This window comes from Ctenopharyngodon idella, chromosome 3 (genome assembly GCF_019924925.1).
Source record: "Ctenopharyngodon idella isolate HZGC_01 chromosome 3, HZGC01, whole genome shotgun sequence".
NCBI lineage: Eukaryota > Metazoa > Chordata > Actinopteri > Cypriniformes > Xenocyprididae > Ctenopharyngodon > Ctenopharyngodon idella.
The window spans coordinates 22268973-22294409 of NC_067222.1; the positions used below are offsets into that span (position 1 = coordinate 22268973).

A 25437-nucleotide genomic window follows, 5' to 3' on the forward strand; every position below is an offset into this window, starting at 1 on the left:
ACAGAAATGATATATTTTACTTATTACTCTTGACACTGTAAAACAGGGGTGTTCAATCCTGCTCCTGGAGGGCCACTGTCCTGCAGAGTTCAGCTCCAACCCCAATTAAACACACCTGAACCAGCTCATCAAGGTCTTACTGGGCATACTAGAAACTTCCATGCAGGTGTGTTGAGGCAAGTTGGAGCTAAACTCTGTGGGACAGTGGCCCTCAAGGACCGAGTTTGAACACCCCTGCTGTAAAGCAACTTTATTTATTATATATATATATATAATGAATTTTTAATTCTTTTACAATAAACATGTTCAGTACACAGATAAACAGAAATTAACAAAAGTTAAAAAAGACAACACACTGTACTCTTGTTTCATAAAATGGCTTTATGAAGTAAAAGACACCTGAAATACATGTCTGAATGTTGTTCTATAATATGCATTCACTCTACTTATATATCTGTGCTCGTATATTTATATATCATTTGCGTTGAGCATGTGAACTTTACAAAAAATATATTATACATTTTAAAACATTTAAAGTATGTATATCATATTTACAAATATTTTACAAAGTCACAGGGATGTGAATATGCATGAAGGTTCATACCACGTATATCTTGTCATTTGCATCATAGCTAAAATGATCATTTAATCTCTGAGTGTGGGTGTAGCTGGAACCCAGGCCTGGGTATGAGGAGACGCTTGATGTTCTGCTGCGGTCGTCTCCTCTCTGGAAGTGGCCTGGAGATCCTTCTGGCCTGGCTGCGACTCCTTGTAAGAGGCTTTTTGCACTTGTTCCCTATGTAGATGCAGTCCAATTGTGAGTGTTTTTGTCTGCTTCATTATTACGACCCATTTCAAGTAAGCAATGAAATGTGTTTCAGAGACCCTTTTCACTGCCCTATATGGTTAGCTAGCCATTAAGGTTACTGACCAACCATTAGGCACCAAAGCATCCCTTCAAATGTGTCATCAAGTGCTTTCAAGTGCCAAAGGCATCAGTTTGTTTTCTGGTTGGTTCTTTTGGAAAGGGCTCTACTGTTCATACCCTTTTTTTTGTCTTTCAGTGGTGACCCACTTTAACTGGCTTCTCATGGCAGTGGTTTGCAACCTCAGGCATCAATGCGGAAAGAGAGCAGCTTCTCTGAGTGCATGTTATTCAGCGTGCGCAGGTCAGGAAGTTTGAGGAGCAGCTTGGTGAATCGGGAGGCGTCGCAAGGGGCGCTCTTGCTGACGAGGGTTCGGAGAGCCCTGATTAGACTTTCCTGAAGCATCTCCACTGAATTCACATTTTCAATGCCAGAACGGTCTGTACAACAAAAAGAAATGATGAGAGACCGAATTAATTAGTGGATCAAACTAAGATACTTACTATATGATATACTGTATGTAGTGTCAAGCCATTTAAAGGGATGGTTGACCCAAAAATGAAAATTGTCATCATTTATGCATTTCTTTCTTCTGTGGAAGATATTTTTAAAAATGCCTCAGTGTTTGTTTATACAATAAAAGTAAATGGGGTCTGATGTTGTTTTGGGCACCATTGACTTTAAGTGTATAAACAATTTTTCAAAATATTTTTTGAATGATTTTTGAATGAACTATACCCACCCTCACGTTGTTTCAAACCTATAAGGCTTTGGATGATTTTCGAAACCCAAATTAAGATCAGATTAGGTCCAAAAGGGTCATAAATCATCATATGAAGTGATCATATCTCTTTACAACACTTTGAATAAACAGCCTGATTCCTATGGATTAGTTTTACAACAACTTTTTGACCTTTTTGGATCTTCTACCTGGACTTTAAATGGAGGGGACAAACACCTCTCAGGTTTAATTAAAAATATCTGAATTTTTGTTTCGAAGTCTAAGTGAAGGGTTTGAAATAACGTAAAGTTGGGTAAATAATGACAGAATTTTCATTTTTGAGTGAATTATCCCTTTAACACTAATATGCAACCTACCTGCAGAAACCAGCACCACTGCAGTGAAGAGTCCCAGTTCTTCTGCTGAGAGCTCTAATGCGTTGAGTTTTTCACTGAAGTCAAACATGGTTCCCAGCAAATCGCCCATGCCCATGCTTTTCAGGGCCTCCAATCTGTAGGTGGCGCCTGAGATGAACGTTACAGTCTTTTCTTTTACATTAAACAGAGAGGCGAAGCGTACCATGAGGACCTGCAGGAGAGATTAAAAAATAAAACATACTTAGTAAAACCTAGTTTCCATTGAAGCCTTTTATATATGACGAAAGTCAGATGTTTTATCTGAAATATCATTGACTTACCTCAAATGTCCCAGCCTTCAGCAAAGTGACCTGGTCGTTTTGGGATAGAGTGCTAAACCCTGGGATGTGTTTGGCGAACTCCACCACCTCTCGCACCGCTGGGGTGAAGCTAAGAGAGAAGTCTTCCCAAATTTCCTGGGGTGTTTTGTTGGGGTCTGAGTAAGGATGCATGTTCATTGGACAAGCCTGGAAAAAAGAAATCAGTTCCAAATCAAAAAAAGTTCACCTCTATGAACTCTTTACTTAGTACTAAGTATAATATATTGTTAGAATTCCAAAGGTCTTACCAGCAGAATCTCTTTGCGTTTTTTCCATGGACAGTTCTGACCCTGGGAGCTGCCGTTTAACTCCTGACTATGGTGGACGCCGTAGAGGTTACTGCTTGGAGATCGCTGGTCATTGTTATTGTGCTGCTGATGTTGTCCAGGTGCTTGGGAGGCTTGAAAATGGAGGCCATTTTCCGCTGGCACCTCAAAGTTGTTACAATGATGAGCGACATTATTATCATGGTGGAAGATGGTGTTGTTGCCATTGAGGTGGTATCCAGCCATGCAGCGGTTAATGCTTCGGTTGTCCAGCTCGCCGTTGTGAGGCAGCAGCGCTGGACCTAACTTATCATGGGCGTAGACGAAGGTCTCGCGGTGTGCCCGGGTTATGGCGGCGATGGTTTTGTCCACTCCTGGGCTGGAGCACGGTGCTGGAGAAGAGGTTACAGGTGGGGGGCTCTGAGCCGGTTGCACCGATGGGGATGTTGGGGCCGGGGGGGATGGGGATGGTGCTAGGGGCACTGCGGGGGGCTGGGGTTGCGGCCCCACTGTAAGGCCTGGGCAAGGAGATGAAGAGGAGGTGGTAGATGGGGACGAAGAAGAAGAGCAGGGGGTGTTTGATGTGATGCTCGCCAGCTGGAATTCATTCTGAAGCTGGTTGTTCACCATGTTATTCATGGCGTTCTGCATCTCGGCCAGCATACGCTGCTTCTCGCGTTTTGGGATACGGCCGAAACGAACAGCTGGGGGTTGAGAAAGTACGGAAAATGTCACAAATGTATCATATTTATGTTGTATGCTAATGTTCTATTTAGAAACTTTTTGAGGAATGTAGGAAATATTGGTACTATGTCTGATATTAGGTGATAGTTTAGATTTTTTCATTTATCGGGATCTGCCAAAATTGGATATGCTCACTTCCCCCCTTTTTACATTACTTTGGCCATCATCTTTTAAGAACACTAATAATTTAATAAATTTATTAACAGTCAGAATTTTAATATCAGTGCATCCCTAAATTCTTCTGTTATTGTTTCTCTGTACTTCTCAAGGCTTGGTTGTATAGATACTCACCGTCTCGGGACATTCCCACAGACAGACACTTTTTGAAACGGCACTGCTGGCACCGGTTTCGGTTGATCCTCATAATGGTACAAGTTTCATTCTTCAGGCACTTTTTGTACTGAATGTTCTGCTGGATGCTGCGTCGAAAGAAACCCTGTGGACAATGCAGATAATGTAAATGTAAATTTAGTTTAAACAAAAGCTTTAATTAAAAAGTAAAATGTTTATTAAACTCTTGCAAATGTAAACAGATGCTATTTTCTTACCTTGCAGCCCTCACAGGCATGGACACCATAGTGAAAACCGGAAGCCACATCGCCACACACTTTGCACAGCAACACCATTCCATTCAGCTCTAGATGGAAAGTCAGATGTTATAATAATCGTTCTCCTGGATGTCATACTCTACATTAATCAGGTAAGTATGATTCTTATCACTTACTAGTAAGGGTGGCAACTGATTTGTTGGGTGAATTGCGTGCACTTCCACCATCATCACGGCCTCTTGGGGATCCACTAGAGCATGATGAGTTTCCCTCCTCTCCTGATCCAGAACTCGAGCTGCTGCTGCTACTGCTGCTGGTGTACATGCGAGAGGAATCATGGGATCCATTGGGGGATGGTGGGAATGAAGAACCAAAGCAGGGTTGCGTAAAGGACTGCAGGCTGCTGTTGGAGTTCTCACTGTACATGGACACGGGGCTGGTGCGGTTGGGAGAGCCTCCACACGATCCGATGTATGATATTACCCCACCTAGAGATGAAAAAGAAAAGCACACTTACTAGATTGCTCCACTGTGCAAAAACAAAAAGTGAAAGAGGCCCACCGAGAAGGGAGTTGGAAATGTTCTCAGGTATTTTTGTTCTCCTCCCTAAAACCGTCTCATTAAAATGTTCCCATAAATACTTCTATCCGTTACACAAGGAGTTTCACTAAAACAGATGGTGCTTTGGAAATGAGGAAGCTGAGAGAATCCGTCCTGGTGGAAAATACGGATACTTTCTAGGAACTGTTATTGTAAACTGGATGGGGACATTTAAAAAAAAAAAAAAAAAATAGCGACCACTCCTTTTTTTTTTTTCCTTGAGTTTGTGTCTCAGAGGACTTGGTTTACAGTTTCACTGGCACTGTGAGCAAGCCACATTTGCCTCATGTTATTTCTGTGTATCAAATACACAACTCCGCATGATGGGTTGGTAGCACATGCCTAAACATGTGAATCGATAAATAACATTTACAACTCTGTTTTCGTTCGACTTATATCCTACTCATTAGTTTACATCATCAGCTCAAATCAGATAAGACTAGTCAACTTTGCTCTTGAGGAACAGTACAGTGTGCAAGAGTTTACACCTTGGCGTTGACTCTAGCATGTATACTATTCCCTAGTGTCCGATACCTCCTGCTGCCTTTCCTAACCTTTGGTCCCCTGCAGTTAAACTCAGTATCGCTCTTGTTTTACTGTTTCCTCCTGCACACCTAATCACTGTGCTTGATGGAAATGACATTTTTTGTGTACTTTGTACCTTTATTTTTCTCTTAAATGATACAGCATTATTCGAGTGTGTCTATACCAACTCTTACAGTAATGAACGCAACTTTCATGCGCGAGTCATTGAAACTGCATGCTCTTATTTCAGTATTGTTGTTATATCAAAGTGTTTTGCAAGTTTAATCTTGAAAGCATTTTAAATGTCAAAGGCAATCCAGTGTAGAGGTTACATAACAACTGTGCACTAGCACAAAAGGTCAACAAGTCACTGTGTCAGGTGGAGCCACAACATGGAAACGTGTTGTAGCTTTGACTCCCCTGTTCTGCTGTCATGTATCAGATTTATCAGTGCATAAGAGTCCACAAGACTCTTTTAAGACTAGACTATTTTAACTTGGTGAGTGAGTTTATTGTGGAAGTTTATGTTGTAGTTACAAGGCAACAGTGGTTTTGGATCTTCACCCTGCTTGTGTTCAAAAACGTGCTTTCTCTGGCTTCTAAATTGTTTTGAAATCTAAACACTTAAGGCTTTCCTAAACATTCTGTCAAAGGAAATACTTGTGTAAGCACAACAGGGGCGCGTGTGAGCTGTTCAGGCGTATCGTTGGGAAGCACGCCTCCCCTCCACGTGCGCCACACAAGGACAGCCTTTCAACGAGACTCAGTTCATTAGGCACGCCTCTCAAAACACACCCGCTTCTCCATTCATTCACGTACGCCAACACGCAGCGAGCAAGCCTTTCCACTCTACATTAATAAATGCTGTCAGTGTTTACATGGGGTTCATTATATGTGTCCCTTAAGAAACTCGATACTGTTGTGAATTTACGACAGGTAAAGGATGTTCTTAGAGCACGAACAAATTCCAATACAGCGATAAATTCATATAAATAGTTGCTATTTGCGACTAAACAATTATAAACCATTTTTACTGGCTAATGATACGAGAAACATAACAGGGGCACAGCTATGTAGGATGAGCTTTAACATTTAAACAGTGTTGCTATGGGCAACAGTCAATGAACGACTGACCAATCACAATCGAGCATTCCAGAGAGCCGTAATAAGAATTTGACATTTATTAGCATTTAATTCAAATCATGAATTTGATTAATCAGAATCAGGATCTAAAGAAGAAATGATAACAAATAAAACCAATTCTAAAAAAACGCTGACACATTTTCCTCATTGTTGTATCCTGAACTAAAGTTAGCCATCATATTCTGTTCATAATCAAAGATAAATCTATTAAATAGGCTATGTTTAAACACTAGCCTAGGTCCAAGAAATATTTTGTGACGCTGTATTCATGTCAGAGGGAGAGAAAAAAAACTGTTACGTTAAACTGGATCAATTTCATGTCCCAGTTTTGAAGTGAACACGGGTTAACGTGATGTCCTGCCCCGCGTCTCAATCTTCGGTCCAATCGCAGCGCGCACATGGCTCACGCTGCAGCGTCACACACGGGTTCGCGCTGGGAGGGCAGACACATCGCAAGGCGGAATTATGTAATGAGCGCCTGCGCTTACCAATGGCTGTAGGCGGAGAGCGAAGAATGAAAACAAAAAGCACATGGCTAGGCTCGGCGGTACATGTGAATCGAATAAGGATCTTCGACACTCGCCTACATCACAGGGATGTCCGTACACCTGACTTTTCAGTTATGACCTAGTTCCCCGAAATTCATGCGAACACTGTCTTAACCCGTGATGTCCTTGCCTTCGTCTGCCATTTACACTGTATCTATATCGCGAACATTATTCACGCCAAATACGATATAAACATGCAAATTATGCATACCTAATCAGTCGTTTCACACACATGAAGGCACTCTTATAAAGGCATAATGAAGTATCTACACATTAGAAATATTTTGTACGTCATTATAGCCTACCTCAGCGATTATTTGTTTCAGAAACATATCGTTAAATATTAAAAAACGACGAAATAATATTCGGCGAGCCCTACAGCCAAATGTCATAGGCTATGTCGATTTACTGTCAAATCCGGCAGATAGATATAGATATATATATATATATATATATATATATCAGTTTTATATATATATATATATAGCTGTGATGTTTCACCGCTCCAAGCAATGATTATACATTTAATTTGGATCCGTTTGCCCAGCAGTCAGTGGTGCGTAATGCAACACATTTATTAACATGCAATTTAATGGTTAAGCAGAGACTGTTTCTTAAAGCATCCAGAGAGTCTTACCTGTGTTGTTTGTGTCTACTGCTGTCGTCATGTTGATCCCCAGTAAAGTCATGCAGGTTTTTGACAATCTTCAATGGAACACCCAGAGAGGAGATGCACTCTCTCTCTAGATGCACTTCTGCTTTGCTTATCAGTTCTTCTTTACGATAAAGTCATAACTGCCAAGTAATGGCTCTCCTGAAATCGCATAAAATGGATGCGCGTCTGCTAGATGCTGGTAAACGATGTTAAAGGCTGCGCAAAGACGTCAGTGAAATGTGGATCATTCAGTAAAACTGTATCATACGCCAGTGCGCCTGTCCTGTCACTTCGCCCAATCTGTGTCGCTCTGAACTGTTCTGTCAAGTCGGCCCGGTTTTGCTTAGGCTGCCTCGTTCCAAGGAGCATGCTTGGATGAGACGAGCGCAGGCGCACCCACTTCACAGCTGCTGCACGAGGCTGGAAATGTGTCCATGTGACCTCGACAAAAACCTCGTGGCCCAGTGACACAGTTTCTCCACAACACATTTTGGTACGAAGTTTAAAATTCCCCGCGCACGTGCCTGCCTCAGTATTGGGAAATGTCTAAGTTGAGGAGTTTGACATCGCTTGATGTCAAGAGGAATTGTTTGTATGACTGTGCTTGCGTTTTACGCGTGAACAATGTTTTTATATAAGAAGTTTTCAGTGCAAGGGATGTAGACTTCTCAGTAAAGGTGGAACTTGTACATTTATTTTGAATGTGTCAGTCTCATGGTGGGAAGATCTTTGCTCCCACTACTCAAACAAAAAAAATGACAATGTCAGTGGTGGACAAAATACACATTAAGTAGGCTACTTGAGTAAAAGTACCTATTACTCCAGTAAAAGTATATTCATTTTCGAGTAAAAGTATCAAAGTACTCAATTTTTAATGTACTTAAGTATTAAAAGTAAATGTACTGATCGATGAATCTTGTTTATTATTTATTTAGCCAGCAGTCATTAGTCAGCACTAATACGTGAGTTTAGTGCAGACATTTATTGTATTGATCTATAAATTTTCAAACTTTTTATTTTATTACCACAACTTGATAGGCTATTATACACTATAAAAACATTAAACTTAAATATACTAAAATATCAATTTAAGTTACTGATAATTCAAGTGTGCAAACAAGTGAATATTCCATATAGCATATTTAATAATAAGGAAATAAATTTGTGTATTGCTAAATATGTGGCTACAAATACTATAGCCTACATTGTACGTCACATGGGGTAAAAATGCGTTAACATTTTAAGATAAACATTATGTAAACATAGTAGTTTTATATCACTTTTAAACTGTTACAGCAGCGGAGAAGATGAATGGATATTAATATGCGTTATTTTACCAACAATAGCCAGACAGTGGCACACAAATCTAGACATGTCGAATGAATCGTTCAGTGTGATTTGTGAAGCAATTCATCAGGTTCATTGGAAAGAATCAACGCATTCATTCACGCCTCTCAGAGGGGGTGGACATTTCTTCAGTTCGAAATAAGGAGGAACAATATGTTTTTATGAAATGAAAGTGGAGTAAAAAGTACGATATGCCTTTGAATGTAGTGAAGTAAAAGTTTCCCAAAATAAAACTGTCCACCACTCCAAAATGTAAAAATAATAATACTTTTACAAAAGATAGAGTGGCATTTCTAACTTTTAAATGTCTCATGTTATCTTAATATTTGGTATAAGACAATTCCTCTGTATATATGCAAAAAGTATTTTGATTGCTATATTCCAAGCAAAGCGAAGACCAGAAAGTGAATTAGGGTACAGTATATCCGGCACATCACGGTGAATTATAGAAGTAGGAAGTGGAAAATTATCAGGGCCCCAGGATCTGGTTATGTGCAGGGAACTGCAGTTTTCACAGTTGGACACTGTTTTCCTCTGTCACACATAGAAATATCAGATAATGGACCTAATATTATCATGACAAATGTATTCATTTACATGATTATAAAACCATGAAATCTGAGATGATTTGATTGTTTGTTGGCGAAATGCTTTCTGTGCGCAAAAGATGCTTTTACGCACTTCGGTTTCTGGTCAAACAGGTATTGAAGGTAACGCTGGGAACAAAGTGGGACGCTGGGAATAACATTTTAACTGGCGACCAACTAAATGTGGACATATACGGACAATTACGGCTTTAAACCACTGAGTTTAAGGTCAGTATAAGTAAGAACAACTACATATTTTGCAATACAATTTATATAGGCCAACTGTAACCTATAATAAAGTTACCTATAATAACTGTAACCTATATGTAAAGCGTTATTTTTGCACTTCCTGTGCTTTTTCAGCATTTGAGGCTATTTAAGGTTATTTTCAAAAACAGCAATTCACCCCCCAAAATAAGTTTTCACTGTGTCCTAGATAGAGCGCCTCCCTTAGAGAAAAACTGACCACCATTATCCTCTTTTCGGGGCTCCGGCAGGCACGTGCCTGAGAACAAAGTCGTGCTACTTAAAAAAAAAAATAGACCATCTCGCAGCAATAAGCAGTCTCACATCCGTAACATCACTTACAGTGACCATGGCACTGCACGAGCCACTTGTTGCATTCACGTGAATCTCTCGGACGCCTTATTGCAGGTATGATTAATCATTCTCACCTGTACAACAACACTGCGTGACACTGCACGTGACTAGCACCCCAGCGGGTGAAAAAACACATAAACGTAGATGATTCATTGGTGTGGCGAAGAGCTGTTTGCACCAAGTATTGCCTGATGTTGTGAACTGACCACGCCTGTCGCTTCTATTTTCGGACCATATCTTCATGGCAAGTTTCTGAATCGTCGTGCTTGTTGTTTAGTCTATCACGGGGATGGGATAATAACAGTGCCTCTGCAAAAGCGAGATGGTGAAGTTTTCGTCACGTTTGCACATCACGTTACCTGCACCAAACACCATGAGACCGGGCGCGCGCACCACGTAATCGCATGAGTGGTAATCACATAGATTCCCGCGTCTCGCAGCAAAGGCACCACTGCGTTGGACATCGCTGAGTTCACATGCAAAACCACTCCGTCCGCGCGCGCACGCACACACAACTCACTTGGAACGCACCGGTGTAGCCTAACATAATCCGACCAGCAGGTCTTTAGTGCTAGATTTAAAAAGCAAAATAAACTGACCTGATACGAACTAAAACGGTTGTATCAACAATAGTTTTATTATGCCATAATGAAGAGTACTATGAATTAACATAGAGTTATTTTGGATACAATGTTGAAGTTATCTTAAAAGCTTAAGAAATCCTATAGGCTATAGCTATTAGTTTTGAAGTTATAACGCCCCGACACGCCCCATTGAAATCAAATGTCGATTGTGCATGTGATCACAACTGCATTTGAATACAGCAGAATTAAAGATTACTTGCAAGAGGAAATCCGGTAATGTTTAAAAAGTTTTATCCTTATATTTGCTTTTATGAAGTCGTGAGCATGGTATCATAGGGCAATGCCATGGTACTCTGATACATACCATTAGAAAAACGCATTAAGAGCTGAATGTGTAATGTAAGCATACCAAGTTTTTTTTTTTTTGGGGGGGGGGGGGGGGTGTAGATAATTATTTTCAGTAGGCCAACTACTATAGTATTAGCTTCTGATGCATGGTACTGTCTGTCACAGTACTTTTTTTGTAAGGGTGGCAGCCTATGGTTTATGTGGTACTACAAAAGAATAACAAAGTATTCAATGTCCAAAGTCCGTGGTATTGAATGAAGCTTTGCCAAAAACCATATCAGCAACTTTCGTTATTTATTTAATATTTTATATACGAACAATAATAACGTAAATAATGTTCTTTATTCTTAATCACAATTAAAGCAAGAACATTATTTACGTTATTATTGTTTGTTTTAAAATGGAGGTGACCTATCAAAAACGTACACGTTATTATTTGACCTTAAAAATAATCTGGACTCTCCAGAAAGCACCACACCTTGTCAGCCGTGCATATTAGAATTAATGAGGTTTTTAAAACGTGCACCATCATTGGACTCACAGCGGCATTAAAGCTCTGTCTATCTGAACTATTCTGCTGTAGTTTTATCCCTGTGCTATTTGTCCTCTGTGTTGTCTGGCGCAACAGCGCCCGTGCTCGACAACGTGAGGAAGTCTTTGCTTGGCGAACACTCATTAGCCTCTCATCGTTGCGGTTTTCCTCCCTCTGAGAACACCAAAGGCGGCAGTAGAGCCAAGACTATCTAAATGTGTTTGTATAATATTGATGCATGCCTTTATAGTGAGCAAAGCCGGAGAATACAAGCACTGCATTTCAAATCAGCCACACAACGAATTCATTCAGAGCTGTTTTAATCAGTAGGAGCTGTTTCATCAATATCTATTCTTAAAATGAATGTTTAATATAATGTTTTAAAAATAAGTACTTTCTTTTGCAGACAGGGGTTTTAAACGGCTTTTAAATAACCACAAAAGTTAGCAAAGTAGCGCCTATTTCACCTAGTGGTAAACAGACGCTCGCAAAAGGGTTTTAAGTAACCATAGCAACAGTGAGCTGCTCGTGCGCTTTTCTCTGATATTTAATCTGACTGAAATTTAACAAAATAGCTTATAAGTAGGCTACTGTCATTATATATACACTCCTGGGCAAAAAGAAAAAAGGCCCAAGCCAAAAATGGCAAATAGTGGTCTTTTAATGGGCTTATTTTAAAAATGCTTAAAGGGTTAGTTCAATTCTGTCATTAATTACTCACCCTCATGTCGTTCCACACCCGTAAGACCTTCGTTCATCTTCAGAACACAAATTAAGATATTTTTGATAAAATCCGATGGCTCAGTGAGGCCTCCATTGACAGCAAGACAATTAACATGTTCAGATGCCCATATATTTAAAACAGTTCATGTGACTACAGTGGTTCAACCTTAATGTGATGTGGTGAACGCGCGTCGGAGACTGATGTGGAAGAGAGGAAATTGTTGCATAGTCTTTTTCTTTCTTTTTTTGGCACACAAAAAGTATTCTGGACGCTTCATAAAATTAAGGTTGAACCACTGTAGTCACATGAACTGTTTTAAATATGTTTTTAGTAGCTTTCTGGGCATTGAAAGTGTAAATTATCTGGCTGTCAATGCAGGCCTCACTGAGCCATTGGATTTCATCAAAAATATCTTAATTTGTCTTGCGAAGGTGAATGAAGGTCTTACGGGTATGGAACGACATGAGGGTGAGTAATTAATGACTGAATTTTCTTTTTTGGGTGAACTAACCCTTTAATGCACAAATCACTGGTCAGGAAATTAGCAAGATCTACACAAATACTGTAGATAAAGTCAATACTTAGCACGTAATAGCATTCCCCTTTGTTTTGTTTTTTTATTTTTAAATGTTTAAGCCATGTGGGTAAACTTGCAGAGTTTTTTTTTTTTTTTTTTTATACAGGAAGTGTTGTTCCACTCAGTGTTGATGGCTTCAAACAGTTAATGAGTAGACCTAGTTAAAAAATGTTTCCCAGTTCATTTAAATTTAATGTGAGACCAAATATTCACTATAGGGTTCACATCTGGACTGGCCAAAACATGAGCCTGATGGACTTGTGCTCAAGCCACTTTTTTGGTTGTCTTTGCAGTTTGGGCAGGAGCATTGTCTTGCTGAAAAATAACATCTGATCATTCCTCTTTACATAACAACTTTTCATTTGTGGGAATCAAGCCATTCTGCAATATTCTCCTCTACTCCAAAGCATTAAATGACTTTTCACAGTGAAGTACTGTAGCTCACCAACACCAGCAGCTAAAAAGTTTCCCCACACAATGACTTCTCTTCCTCCATGCTTCACTGGGGTGGAGATGCATTTATTATTATATTTCTTTTTTTCAAAGACACCGCTCTGCAGCATCACCGTGCAACTCCTGTTTCATTGTGATTCATCACTCCACACACAACTTCCCACGTTCTGCCAAAAAACTGTTTTTCTGAGACAGCAATGGCTTAGCCTAATTTTTGCTAATTTCCAGACCAATAATAAAAGCTTAGTGTTTAGCCATTTGCCTTTTTGCCCATATGTATGTTATAGCCCATGTTATAGGCCTATAAGCATTATTATAAAAATATATATAAAATATGTATATAAAAATATATAGCCTAAAATAATTCTGCTTGAGCGAGATTTTTCTTTTATAAATTCCATAAAAAATAAAAAAAATAAAATAAAAAAGACAATCACTGGAAACAAACACTGTATTTAACTATAACAAGGCTATTATCATAATTACAATAAAGTTTTAAAATGCGTCGACTAAACTGCAGCATTATGAATGTAGGTCACTTTGAGCCGCCTCCTAACCTACTGTCCGCGTGACTCAATAAGCTACAGCGACTGCAATGAGGCTATCTTTCTTTCTCACAGTTGCTGCTTTAATCACATATTGCTAAATAATGGCTGCACTTGGAGTGATCCGGTGGAGTTAATCCTTTTCTCACGAAGCTCATTTTAAGGCTGATGTTCTTTGGTTCTGCACAAAAAGATTTTCGTACATAACACCGCCATTTCATGAAAACATATATTTAATATAGCCTACTTTAAACGACTTTTAGTGTTTAATAGAACAGGAACGTCTTAAAACGTCTTTATCTAGGCTATTAATTCAAATAGCGACTGGTTATTTGCTTCGCCACAGTAGCCTATTCTCTGGCAAGTGCCTGGGCTTTACGATGGAAACGCTCGCGCTGGACCGTTCAATCTTCAAGCAAATATAATAAACGATATTCGAAACTTCTCCAGTGCATCGATGCGGCATAGGGAGAGACATGCTTCCCTGTTTTCCTGTTCGCTGCAGTCGCAGGGTCCCCGTGTGCCATGTGAGTTGTCCCGCACCTAGGACAGTGCTGCACGCACAGGAGCGTGATAGGGGTGTGTCGTCACCGAATGTACTGCTGCGGATGCGCGCGATCACCAGGCTGGTCCACGTGCGGGGGTGCTGTTACGACTTCAGCTCTGAAGTGGAACAGTAAAGTGGGCGTCGACCCGGCACACTATTTTCGTGGAAAGCGGGTAGACTCGGTCATCCGCTAATGTAAACATCTCAGCGGTCTGGAGGGAAACAAATGCCGTGTAATTGGGTTGTCGATCTATTTAAACGTGGATTCATGTATATCTATAGTAGCCTACTGTATTCACGTTATAGACATGATTTGACAACAACAACAAAAAACTTTGTTTAAATTAATCACTACTATTCTTATAGGCTATAAATGATTTCCATCTAGGCCTAACATTTTTTTCTTCTGTCGTGGACTCGTGGAGCAATGCATGTTATGCCTGTTGATGCACACGTGACAATAAAATGTTTAGTTGGCATCTACTGCTTTTCTTCCTCATGACTTTACCTGTTGCCTTCCTTTACAACTGATACAAATTCATTTGCTCAGTAACTTGATTTTTCTCTTTTGTTCGGCATGATATGTGGTCTGGGTAACTAAAGCGTATGTGATGATAAATGTGGTCTTGTTCTTCACATTCAAGTGGCTCTACTTACTGTTTAGCTGTATTTAGCCTACTGTTTAAACCAAAAAGAACCAAAGGAAGGGCTAAAAACAAAATATAAGAAGTTTCAGGGTTTTTCTTTTCTTTTCTTTTCAAATTGAAGGACGTGGAAACTCAGTCCATGGTAGCTCTGGTTTTAATAAGGGTTCTCATTGCTGTAAAGCTGGAAAAGGTGAGAGAGTGAGGACATATAAAAGACGAATTTTTACATGTATAAATAAAATATTTAGAAATCAAATTCTCAATAGTATTCTATAAAAATCCATGACTGATGTTTCTCTGTAGTTCACAGAGGTCAGTTTTATCACGTGGGCCTAACTGAACACATACTAGCCTTGAACTTGCATGTTTTGCATACAGCATTATAATATTGATAAGTCTTATCATGATATACTATGAGATAGCTGCTATTCTTGGGATTTCTTATCAACTACTTAATTACCTTGTGGGAAGTTACAAATTAACATTGTCCTACTAAGGCAAAAACACCTTGTTTATTAATATTTTTACACTTTACCTAACAAATATTGAATCATAATCTTACTGTTTACACGATATTAAAGAGTCCTACTTGAGTATGTGTATGATGTTCAGTGTTACTTGTAGTTCTGTGAATGACAATTGCATAAACCTGGCAAAGAATGCGCTCTAGTGGAGAAGAATGATAATTACAGTTCTATTTTTGTCCTCAAGGTCTCAAACTCCCAGTTCACACTCTAATGATTTATAGTATATGGTACTGTATACACGTTATAGACATAATTCCTAGTTATTATAGGGTATCCAAAACACATCAACTGGTCTCAGGGGTTCCTCAGGGATCGGTTCTTGGACCTCTCCCCTTCTCTTCTCCCTCATATACACTACATCACTGGGACCCATTATACAGACACATGGTTTGTCCTACTATTTCTATGCTGATGACACACAGCTCTGCTTTTGTTTCAACCAGATGTTCCAACGGTAGCTGCACGGATCTCAGACTGCCTGGCAGACATCTTGGCATGGATACATCACCTACAACTCAACCTAGCAAAGACAGATCTTCTCGTCTTCGCTGCCACTCCATCTGTACAGCACAATTTCACCAGCCAGCTAGGTTCATCAACAATAATCCCATTAAGTTCAGTCAGAAATTTTAGGGTATGGCCAGCTGACCTTCAAAGACCACATTGCAAGGACAGCACAATCATCCAGGTTTACACTGCACAACATCAGGAAGATCAGGTCCTTCCTAACATGCTGCAAAACATCTCGTCCAGACCCTTGTCATTTCTAGACTGGACTATTGCAATGCTCTTCTTCGCTGGACTTCCATCAAGCTCAAACCTCTACATATGATCCAGAACACAGTAACATGACTGGTCTTCAATGAGCCCAAGAGAGCCCACATCACACCTCTGTTTATCTCTCTGTACTGGCTACCAGTTACGGCTCACATCAAGTTCAAGACATTGATGCTTGCATATAGAACAGTCATGGGCTCTGCACCCTCCTACCTCCACCTACTCAAACGAGTCTACATCCCCTCCAGAAGCCTGAGGTCGGTGCCTGCACTTACTTAATCTCTCCCTGCTCTAGCTTGTACTGTTCTAAACGATATCTGAAACGTTCTATTACCTGCACTTCTCTTGTTTATTGCTTCTTTTATAATGAATCGCTTGTTGTATTCCTCACTTGTAATGCACTTTGGATAAAAAACGTCTGCTAAATGAATAAATGTAAAATAAATAAATAAATAAACCAGCCTAAAATGGTTTGCTTGTCTTAGCTGGTTTAAGATTGTCTCCCAAACTGGCCAAGTGAGTAATCAGCAAGTTTTGCTGGGAACCTTGTCTCTCATCTTGACCAGCTGAAAATGCTCTAAGCTCCAAACCCATGTAAAACCAGCTAAGATTGATTCAAGATGACTGCCAAATCGAAAAGCAATCAACGCTTACAACGGCAAAAGCCAGCAATGCACTGTTAACTGTCTCCATTTTAACCAAATTACCCTGCCAATATTTTAAATATACTTTCCAAGGTTCCTCATTCAGTTGAGACTCACTTGATTAGCGTCCCCTAGTGGCCGGAGATACGCGTGTTGAAACCACACCTCCACTGAATGAACTAAGCTCGCTCGTGCGCAACAATGAGGAAGTGTTAGTACAGGACGGTGCTGGATGCATAGCAAAGATTTATTACCGCATTTTGGCCTCACAGTCATGCTGAAACTTAGATACTATGTCTAATTCTTCTCATTTTGTAATAAGGAAATATTTTTTCACATCTTGTAAAAGGCATGTGTTATTTTTTATCTTTGCAGTGTGTTTACTGTCAGCCCCTGTGTTTTCTGAATCGGGTAAGCAATATAACTTGTACAGTTTTACAGCACTAACCCTGAAGAACATATTTTGATATTCTAGTTCATTATATAGTCTAATAACTATTATCATCTGAAGACTTGCTTGCTTCTAATTTGCTTGCTCTACACTCTCACCTTTTTTCACCAATCTCGGTAACACTATTTTAGTGTCCTTGTTACACGTGTTATATGTATAGTAATAATAACTATAAATTATGCTTAATTACATGCAACTAAACATTTTTTAAGTACAAGTTAATTAATATTACTCAGTACTTAAATGTATAATTACATTGTAACAAAGACACCTTAAAATAAAGTGTAACCAAAATCCCTGATCTAATATGTAGCCTAACTCTACTCTCTCACAGGGTCACATTCGCTATGGGTCTTTGCTACATTTTTGACTGGAGACAGTTCAATCCCATTCCCAGAGTTCACTGCCATTATTATGCTGGATGATATTGTCATCGGTCACTATAATGCAGATGAGAGAAGTTTTGTCCCGGCGACAGCACAAGAATCTGTTAATGTCACGGAGCAAATGACTATATCAACCGTCTGTAAAGGCATTCACGAGGGCATGAAAACCAAAGCATACTACTTGATTGATCATTTAAATTATACAAGAGGTAATTATTCTCTAATGTTCTTGTGTTATTCTCTTGAGAGTGCTTGGAAAAAAAGTTTTCATTCAAATCTGTCCATTGTGTGCATACAATATACACTACCATTCAAAAGTCAGTATTATATACATTTTAAAAAAAATAGCTTTATAGGCCTACATTTATTCATACTTGTATTAAACGGATTAAAAGTACAAAATAAATACTTCACATATTGTATCATGGTTTCCACAAAAATATTAAGCAGTACAACTGTTTTCAACATTGATAATAAATTTTTTTGAGCAGCAAATCAGCATTATAGACTGATTTCTAAAGGATCATGTGACATTGAAGACTGGAGTAATGATGCTGAAAATTCAGCTTTGACATCACAGGAATAAATTACATTCTAAAACATATTGAAATAGAAAAAAGTTATTTAAATTGTAATAATTTCTCACAATATTACTGTTTTTGCTGTATTTTGGATCCTATCAATGCAGCCTTGGTGAGCATAAGAGACTTCTTTCAAAAATGTTAAAAAAAAATTCTCGGTAGATAACCTTATTGTTGTAGTGAGCTGTTGTGAAAGCATCAGTAATTAGTGTTGTCAGCAAAATTACGTTCTGCTTTTTTTTGCACTCTGTGAACTTTTTATTCTATTAATGCTGGGTTGCCGGAATTGTGAATTCCATCCTTTCTTATGTGAATCTAAGACTCTATTTCTTCCCAAGGCCTTCATGTGCAGCAGAGGCTGGTTGGATGTGAACTTCTCCATGATGAGCCTGGCCAAATGATGACATTGGAGGCCTTTAATGGCGAGAGTGGCTTTGAACGACACTATAACGTTCAGGGAGACCAACGCACTCATTGGAAATGGCCTATCATAAAGAGTAGAGCACAGCTGGAGTATGATGCATGGCTATATGCCCACTTTTACCGCCCTTTGTGCATTAGCCAGCTTAGGAAATATCTAAAAAAGGAGAAGAAGCGTGTGATGGCAAGAGGTAGCTATCAGTGAATGTAACTTCCACGAATGCACTCTTGGATTTGAAAACATTAATGATGTGTTTCCTCCTTAATGTGTTCACTCTTTCCCTGACAGTAAAGCCCAGAGTGAGAGTGATTAAACGCTTTTGTAGTGAGACAGATGTAGTTCAGATGACCTGCTTGGCAACTGGTTTTTACCCACGTCACATTAATCTGACCCTGCTTCAAGACGGCCAGCCAGTTAATGAGGAGAGGGTCACGGGAGGAGAACTGCTGCCCAATGCTGATGGAACGTACCAGATGAGGAAGAGTGTGGAACTCACTTCCAAAGAGCAAAGAGAAAGGCACACCTACACATGTACTGTGACTCACCTTGGCCTGGATAACAAACTTGACATCAGTATAGGTATTAAATTGATAGGGCAAGCTTATATTTAATACTGTATATATACAGTCATGCTCAAAAGTTTACATACCCCTTGCAGAATGGGGGGGGGGGGGAGATACTGAATATCTGATTCAGTACAGTAGTAAATAAAAAAAAAATAACATGCATTTTTTTTGTATGATCCTTTATTTTGTTAAAAAAATTTTACATTTTGCAGATTCTGAAAGGGGTATTTTAAACTTTTGAACACAACTGGATTTGATTGATTGATTGATTGATTGATTGCAGAACCTGGTCCTGATCCTGTTATTGTGGTTCCTTCTGTACTACTGTTGCTGTGTGTGTTTGGAGCTCTGGCTGCCTTTAAAATATGGAGGAAGAGATATACCGGTACACAGCCTGAGCAGGTACAGAAATACTGACACTATTTCACTAATACATAAGATTATATTTATAAGGCATAACCTCTGCTGACCAGGCTTCATAAATGTATTCCTATTTCTATATTGCAGGCCAGCTACATACCTGCTGCTTCAGAGCTACCGCAGATGTGACGTCTGAAGAGGCACAACATTTACAGACTGGACACATTTTGTATTTATAAACTGATTGACCTGAAAGAAATTTTTTTAATAAGTATTAAAAAAAAAAAAAAAAACCTAAACTCTGTTAGCATCCAGAGAAGAGCACTGATTAAATATTATAAGAAAATAAGACTTTTATTTTAAGAGAATGTTTTAATTACATTTATTTTCTTACCAGGTTGGCAAGTTTTTTTTTTTTCTTGTTTTAAGAAAAAATATTTCCAGTTGTCTTATCACACCCAGATTTTGTCTGATACAGTATTGAATATTTCAGTATTTTTACAATATTTGTAAGTTTCACAAAAGTATGTGTGATGTCAGAATGCATTGCCAGCAAATCAGCCACCAGAACTAGGCTGGTATTTATTTAATCAGGTACTGTATATTTATGTATTTTTAAGACAGTTTGAACTATTAATATTGAGCTAATAAACAAACATTTGTTATATTTGGTCTGCGAATTCTTTATAAGCTCTCGGTTCATACTTTCACTCATATTTGCCGTAATGTTGCAATGATTTTAAAAACAGGCATGAAAATCTGCAGTGCATCTTTGCATGATGTCATAATGCAAACCTCTCAAATCCAACCCGACGCGCGCGCCACGAAATGTTGCTCTTCGGGCGTCCAATCAGATTCCAAACGCACCGCGCATGCGCTGAGTGCGCACATTCAAATCAAACCGAAAAGTGGGCCAAAGGAAGGCGATAGGTGAGTTCGGGTGGTGTCAGGAAAATTTAAATAACATGTCGATTCAAAATAATAAGGAACGATTTGGTCGGTGGTTGCGATATGCTCCTTATAATATTTAAATATGCAGCATGATTGTATGGCTTAAAATGGCGTCATCGTCCCTCAAGAGCAGACGAAGGGAACTGCTGAAAAAGATTGTCATTGTTTTTGCTGTAATCTAAAATGGTGGACACTGCCTGTGCCCAAATAATTGCTTGTGCATGACTTTGGTGTTTCAATGTAGACAAAAAAAAAAAAAAAAAAAACTCTCAAGTTGCTAGCATGTAAACAGTGGACGATGTCTTCCTCGAAACAGTAAACATAATGGAATGCATTTATAGGTACCAATGCAGATTCAGGAGATGGTACAGAAGGATAGCCAATAAGCCATAGGCATTTTTTTTTGGAAATATGATCAGACATAATGTTTCCTTAAATTACATTTCTTTTTACTTTTGGATTTCAAGCTATCAGAACATCATTAAAGCATATTCAAGCAATACATCAGCCCTATATCAGCCATTGTATCTTTCAAGTTTGCTTTGCAACCTGTTTGTCTTATCCAATCTAAGATTTCTTACCTTGCTGAGAAAAATGCATGGTCAAATTCTGCAATAAAATCTCTTGTTTTGTTATTTTCCCTTAGAATGGCTATAGAAAAGGGGCCTCAAAGACACATATCCAACCTGTCCCAAATCCTCCTCATCTGTAGAGGTGGGTGTTGGTAAAATATCTCCAACTGGAGCAAGTTGCAAAGACTATGCGATCCACTGTGTTCACGAGTGGAGGACACAGACTGGACGCGAGCCTCAGTAAGAAACCAGCAGGAGCCCATGAATCCCTGGCCGGCCTGAAGAAGGAGAGCCAGAACATTGCCACCAGCGTGCTGAGCACAATCCACAATAGTGTAAATCAAAAGCATCACCTACACAGTCAAGCAAAGATCAGCCATCAGAGCGTGTTGAGCTGCCCCGACCAATCTCCAGCAGGGAACCTCGAGCAGGAGGAGAACTGCGAGAAGCCGGGGGCCTTGACACTCCTGTCAGCCAAGCAGATGGGGGCCGAAGGTTCCCCGGTCAAGAGCAAATCACTGTTTTGTCAGGCCAAACACAACCACGTAGGGAAGATGGATCCCATGGTATCAAATGGCAGCAATCAACGGAGAGATGGAGGGCAAGTGGGGGCGGTCATGGGGGTCCCCTCACCAGAGAACAGTCCCGATGGAAAGCGTCGGAATGTGAGGAAAGGCTCAGGCCTTGTGGACACACAAACCAGCTGCATTCGACAGATCCTGCTGCTGCAACTGGAATTGATTGAACAGCAGCAGAAGCAACTGCACAACAAGAGCAAAGAGATTGATGACCTCAAAGCTGAAAAAGAGATGGTACACTAATAGTATTGCACTTTTTTCCGTCTCCTTTTATAAAATAAAAGCTTAATTGAGTTTTCCCAGTTTCCCACTTTTATTATTTTGTAACACTTGTTTCACTTGAACCCAATGCTTAATACACAGCCTAACACAGGTGTGTGATTGTAGCTAATGGCACGAATCGAACGTATGGAGCGGCGGCTGCAGATGGTGAAAAAAGATGGAGCTGAATCCCGTCCTTCTCAGACTCCTCGTCGTAGAGAACCTGAGGCAGAGACCACCGCCTCAGATGATGTCCAGCATTCTGAGGGGCGGGTCCAAACCCCAAAGCAAATGCACTTTGGAAGAGGAGGAAAAAGCCTGAAAAGGTATGATCATGATTTTTTTTTAAAAATATTTTAATAAGTACCAAACCTGTATGACTTTCTTTCTTCTGCAGAACACAAAAGAAGATATTTTGAGGAATATGGGTAACCAAACAGTTAAGGTTACCATTGACTTCCATTGTATGGACAAAAAAACACTGAGATATTTCTCAAAATATCTTATTTTACATGAGGGTGAGTAAATGATGACAGAATTTTCATTTTTGGGTGAACTATTGTTTTGTTCAATCTGCTGTAAATAATGACGTTCTTAGCATGTAATTCATAAAACTAAATACAGTCTAATTTTTCCCCCTCTTAAAGGAGGTTTCTTTTCCAAGACTCTCGGATGGGTAGGTCACGACGTGGGCAGCCCAGGTCACCACCACCGCCACAGGAGGGCCCAGATCTGAAGGAGGAACCCCAGGAAGAGATGGGGCTTGAATTGTCTCAATCAGAGGAACTGCCCTACCTGGCTACCACAGAGATGTACCTCTGCCGCTGGCAGCAGCCGCCACCATCACCGTGGCGAGAATCCTCACCTGTACATGAGGACACAGTTGCAGGTGGGTAGAAATTTATGTAATTTCTCTAAGTATATTGAAGATGCTCGAAGTTATCATTATTCTCTGTATGTAGTTCCATCCTGGCGGGAGAGTATCTTAGATCCTTTGGAGCAGAAAGAAGCATCAGACATCCCTGAGGTTAGTAAGAACTGCACAATTTGGCCAGAAAATTTTGATTTATATATCAACAAACTATAATTTATTATTATCTTCACTACTACTCAATTAAAATAAAATATATATATACTAAAAGAATACAAAATTAAGAAGTAATACTATTGCAATAATGCTATTTTAATGTAAAATAGAAATTACTAGTATTTATGGCTGTCCCAGTTTCTTCATATTTTTTTTTTTTTTTGTTAATGTTAAACCCTTAAGCTTTTATTTTGGTAGAACACCACAGAGAGCACTTAAGAATTTTTGTTGACAAAAGCTGGTTTATAAGCACTACTCATTACAAGTTTGAAAAGATGGTGTGTGGAATTGTTCCCAAATGCACGTTATAAGCAACCCAAACTCAGAGCAGATGAAAATGGAATTTGTGGGGCTGCATTTACTGCGAACCGATCCGCTGTGAGATTCTGAAAACACCATATCATGAACTGCTAGCTCACATATGTATTTCATTACAGTGCAGCCTTTGCAAACTGATAAGAGCACTAAGCCATATTGTGATTTCAGTGTTATTTTGATTAATCGTTCAGCCCTAGTAATCCATCTAAATACTTTCTTTTGTGCAGTGTCTGGATGATAACGTCTTTCTGAAGAGACATTCAAAGCTTGAACTGGATGAGAAGAGGAGGAAGAGGTGATGCTTGTTTTTTGTTTTTCTGTATAGCGTCGAGTAGATGAGAGCATTGTGAATCTATTTATCCTTTAATCTCATTTCTCTTTTTCAGGTGGGATATCCAACGTATTCGGGAGCAGAGAATGTTTCAGCGCCTGCAGCAGAGGATGAACAGGAGGAAGGTCATTCAGGAAAGCGAACCAGAGCTGCTCTCCTTCTATCCAGACCCTGAAGATGGTATGTCAGCAGATGGATTTTTCCCCCATGTGCATTGAAAGTATTTGGTCCGTTCTTTTAATGTTCTCATTTCTGTGTATTTCCTCAGTGGAGTCTATTATGGTGACACCCTTTTTGCCAGTGGTGGCTTTTGGAAGACCTCTTCCCAACCTGAAACAGCAGTAAGTTAATTTTTTTTTCTTTGCATAGTGCTAATTTTATGTATTTTGACATCTTGATTTAATTGCATTATATACAGGTTATTCTTTCTTTGTATTTCAACAGAAACTTTGACTTGCCATGGTTGGATGAGCGTAGTCGATGCCGAGCAGAGGTAACCAAGAAACGGACGCCTCATCGGACATGTCGCAAATGAAACCGTCACAAGGAAGCAACTTCGTTCATACCGTCCTGTGCGCTGAAGCAAAATCTACCCTTGTGGTCTCATCTCTCATACTCACATAGATTGCACTTTGGATCTTCTTAAGCAGATTGAAGGGTGATTTTTTTTTTTTTTTTTTTTTGGATCTCCCTAAAAGCCCCTGCTTGGTGTCCATGAGAAAATGTGTTTTGCTCTGTAATGTCTGAGAAACAAGCTCTCCCAACCACACACTCATGATCATGGTGCTGAATGTAACACTTCAGTGTTCACCATCAAAGCTTATCCTAACACATTAAGAGCTGCCGTAAAATATCAAAACTGTAAATGCTGCATTTTTGTTGATTGTGTGTGAGTTCTCTGTCACAAAGGAAAAAAAAGAGGGAAAAATTGTGAAAACCGGTTATAGAAGCATTTGTTGTAATATAAGGCTTTGTTCAAAGGAAATGTGTAAGATACTTGTAGCTAAAAAAATTATTTCAAATATTAAAATAAGTCATATTATGGATGTGCTGTGTCTTCATGTCTTTTGTTTTTAATGAATAATTGTTCTGAATTCTAAATTACAGAATATTAATTGTTTTGCTAGAACAAAATGTATTAAAATGGGATGCAACTGGGAGCCAGTGGAATGAGATCGGAATGGCTACAACGTGAATCTTTTTTAGAGACATTATTGATGCTTAAGAACCTCCAGACACCCAATGAATTTATTTTTAAGTGATTGCTGTTTTTTCAGGCAATAAATTATGTAGAAGAAAATATCTTTTGACATAAATTTAATATGTTCAACTTAAGTGTCTTGGTTCAAAAGGCAAAACTATTGGATGCAAACAAATTACATCACTGCAGCCATCAGTTTTAAAAGTATTAACCTATACTGTGTGAGAAATTGAAACAAGAGGTAAGTCTTTCCTTAAAAAAGAACTGGCAAGTTCTGTAAATGTAAAAAAAAAAAAACAAGCGAGATGATGCATATAAAACATACCATTGTACTAAATTGTAACTATATTTGTATACTTTGGTGCTCCAATGAAATTCAAAGAACACAATTGCCACTCCAAAAAGAGTATTTTATGTACTTAGTAAGTACATACTAAGGTACTACTTACCTCAAAAAATGCATGGTACTTTACTATTATCATGTACTTACCTAAAAAAGTGGAATGAATGAATAAATATTTCATAATGAATGGAACACTGATAAAACATGGTTTTAGGCTTAGTCAGAGCTGTATTGTGATT

At 39.1% G+C, this 25437-nt stretch overlaps 3 protein-coding genes across 4 annotated transcripts; 2 read left to right on the top strand and 1 right to left on the bottom strand.

Moving 5' to 3' along the window:
* Nucleotides 1-361: 361 nt before the first annotated feature.
* On the bottom strand, nt 362-7662 carry nr1d1 (nuclear receptor subfamily 1, group d, member 1). Its single transcript, XM_051888139.1, has 8 exons — nt 7335-7662; nt 4058-4369; nt 3882-3970; nt 3625-3769; nt 2572-3293; nt 2285-2470; nt 1965-2175; nt 362-1306 (listed from the first exon to the last, which is right to left on the bottom strand). The coding sequence occupies exons 1-8, from the start codon at nt 7384-7386 to the stop codon at nt 1110-1112; spliced, it is 1914 nt and encodes a 637-aa protein (XP_051744099.1). The 5' UTR covers nt 7387-7662; the 3' UTR covers nt 362-1109.
* Nucleotides 7663-16968: 9306 nt separating this feature from the next.
* Nucleotides 16969-20223, top strand: LOC127508396 (hereditary hemochromatosis protein homolog). Its single transcript, XM_051886268.1, has 6 exons — nt 16969-17202; nt 17577-17837; nt 18548-18820; nt 18919-19209; nt 19480-19598; nt 19704-20223. Exons 1-6 carry the CDS (start codon nt 17085-17087, stop codon nt 19743-19745), a joined length of 1104 nt encoding a protein of 367 aa, XP_051742228.1. The 5' UTR covers nt 16969-17084; the 3' UTR covers nt 19746-20223.
* Nucleotides 20224-20354: 131 nt separating this feature from the next.
* Nucleotides 20355-24700, top strand: msl1a (MSL complex subunit 1a). 2 transcript variants are annotated; one of them, XM_051886265.1, is made up of 9 exons: nt 20355-20486; nt 21154-21891; nt 22045-22244; nt 22566-22807; nt 22881-22945; nt 23551-23618; nt 23710-23834; nt 23923-23995; nt 24099-24700. In XM_051886265.1, the coding sequence occupies exons 2-9, from the start codon at nt 21268-21270 to the stop codon at nt 24187-24189; spliced, it is 1488 nt and encodes a 495-aa protein (XP_051742225.1). In that variant the 5' UTR covers nt 20355-20486; nt 21154-21267; the 3' UTR covers nt 24190-24700. The 2 variants fall into 2 exon arrangements, with proteins under 2 accessions (XP_051742225.1, XP_051742226.1); XM_051886266.1 differs by lacking the exon at nt 20355-20486 and having other exon boundaries at nt 21680-21891; nt 22021-22244.
* The last annotated feature ends 737 nt before the right edge of the window (nt 24701-25437 follow it).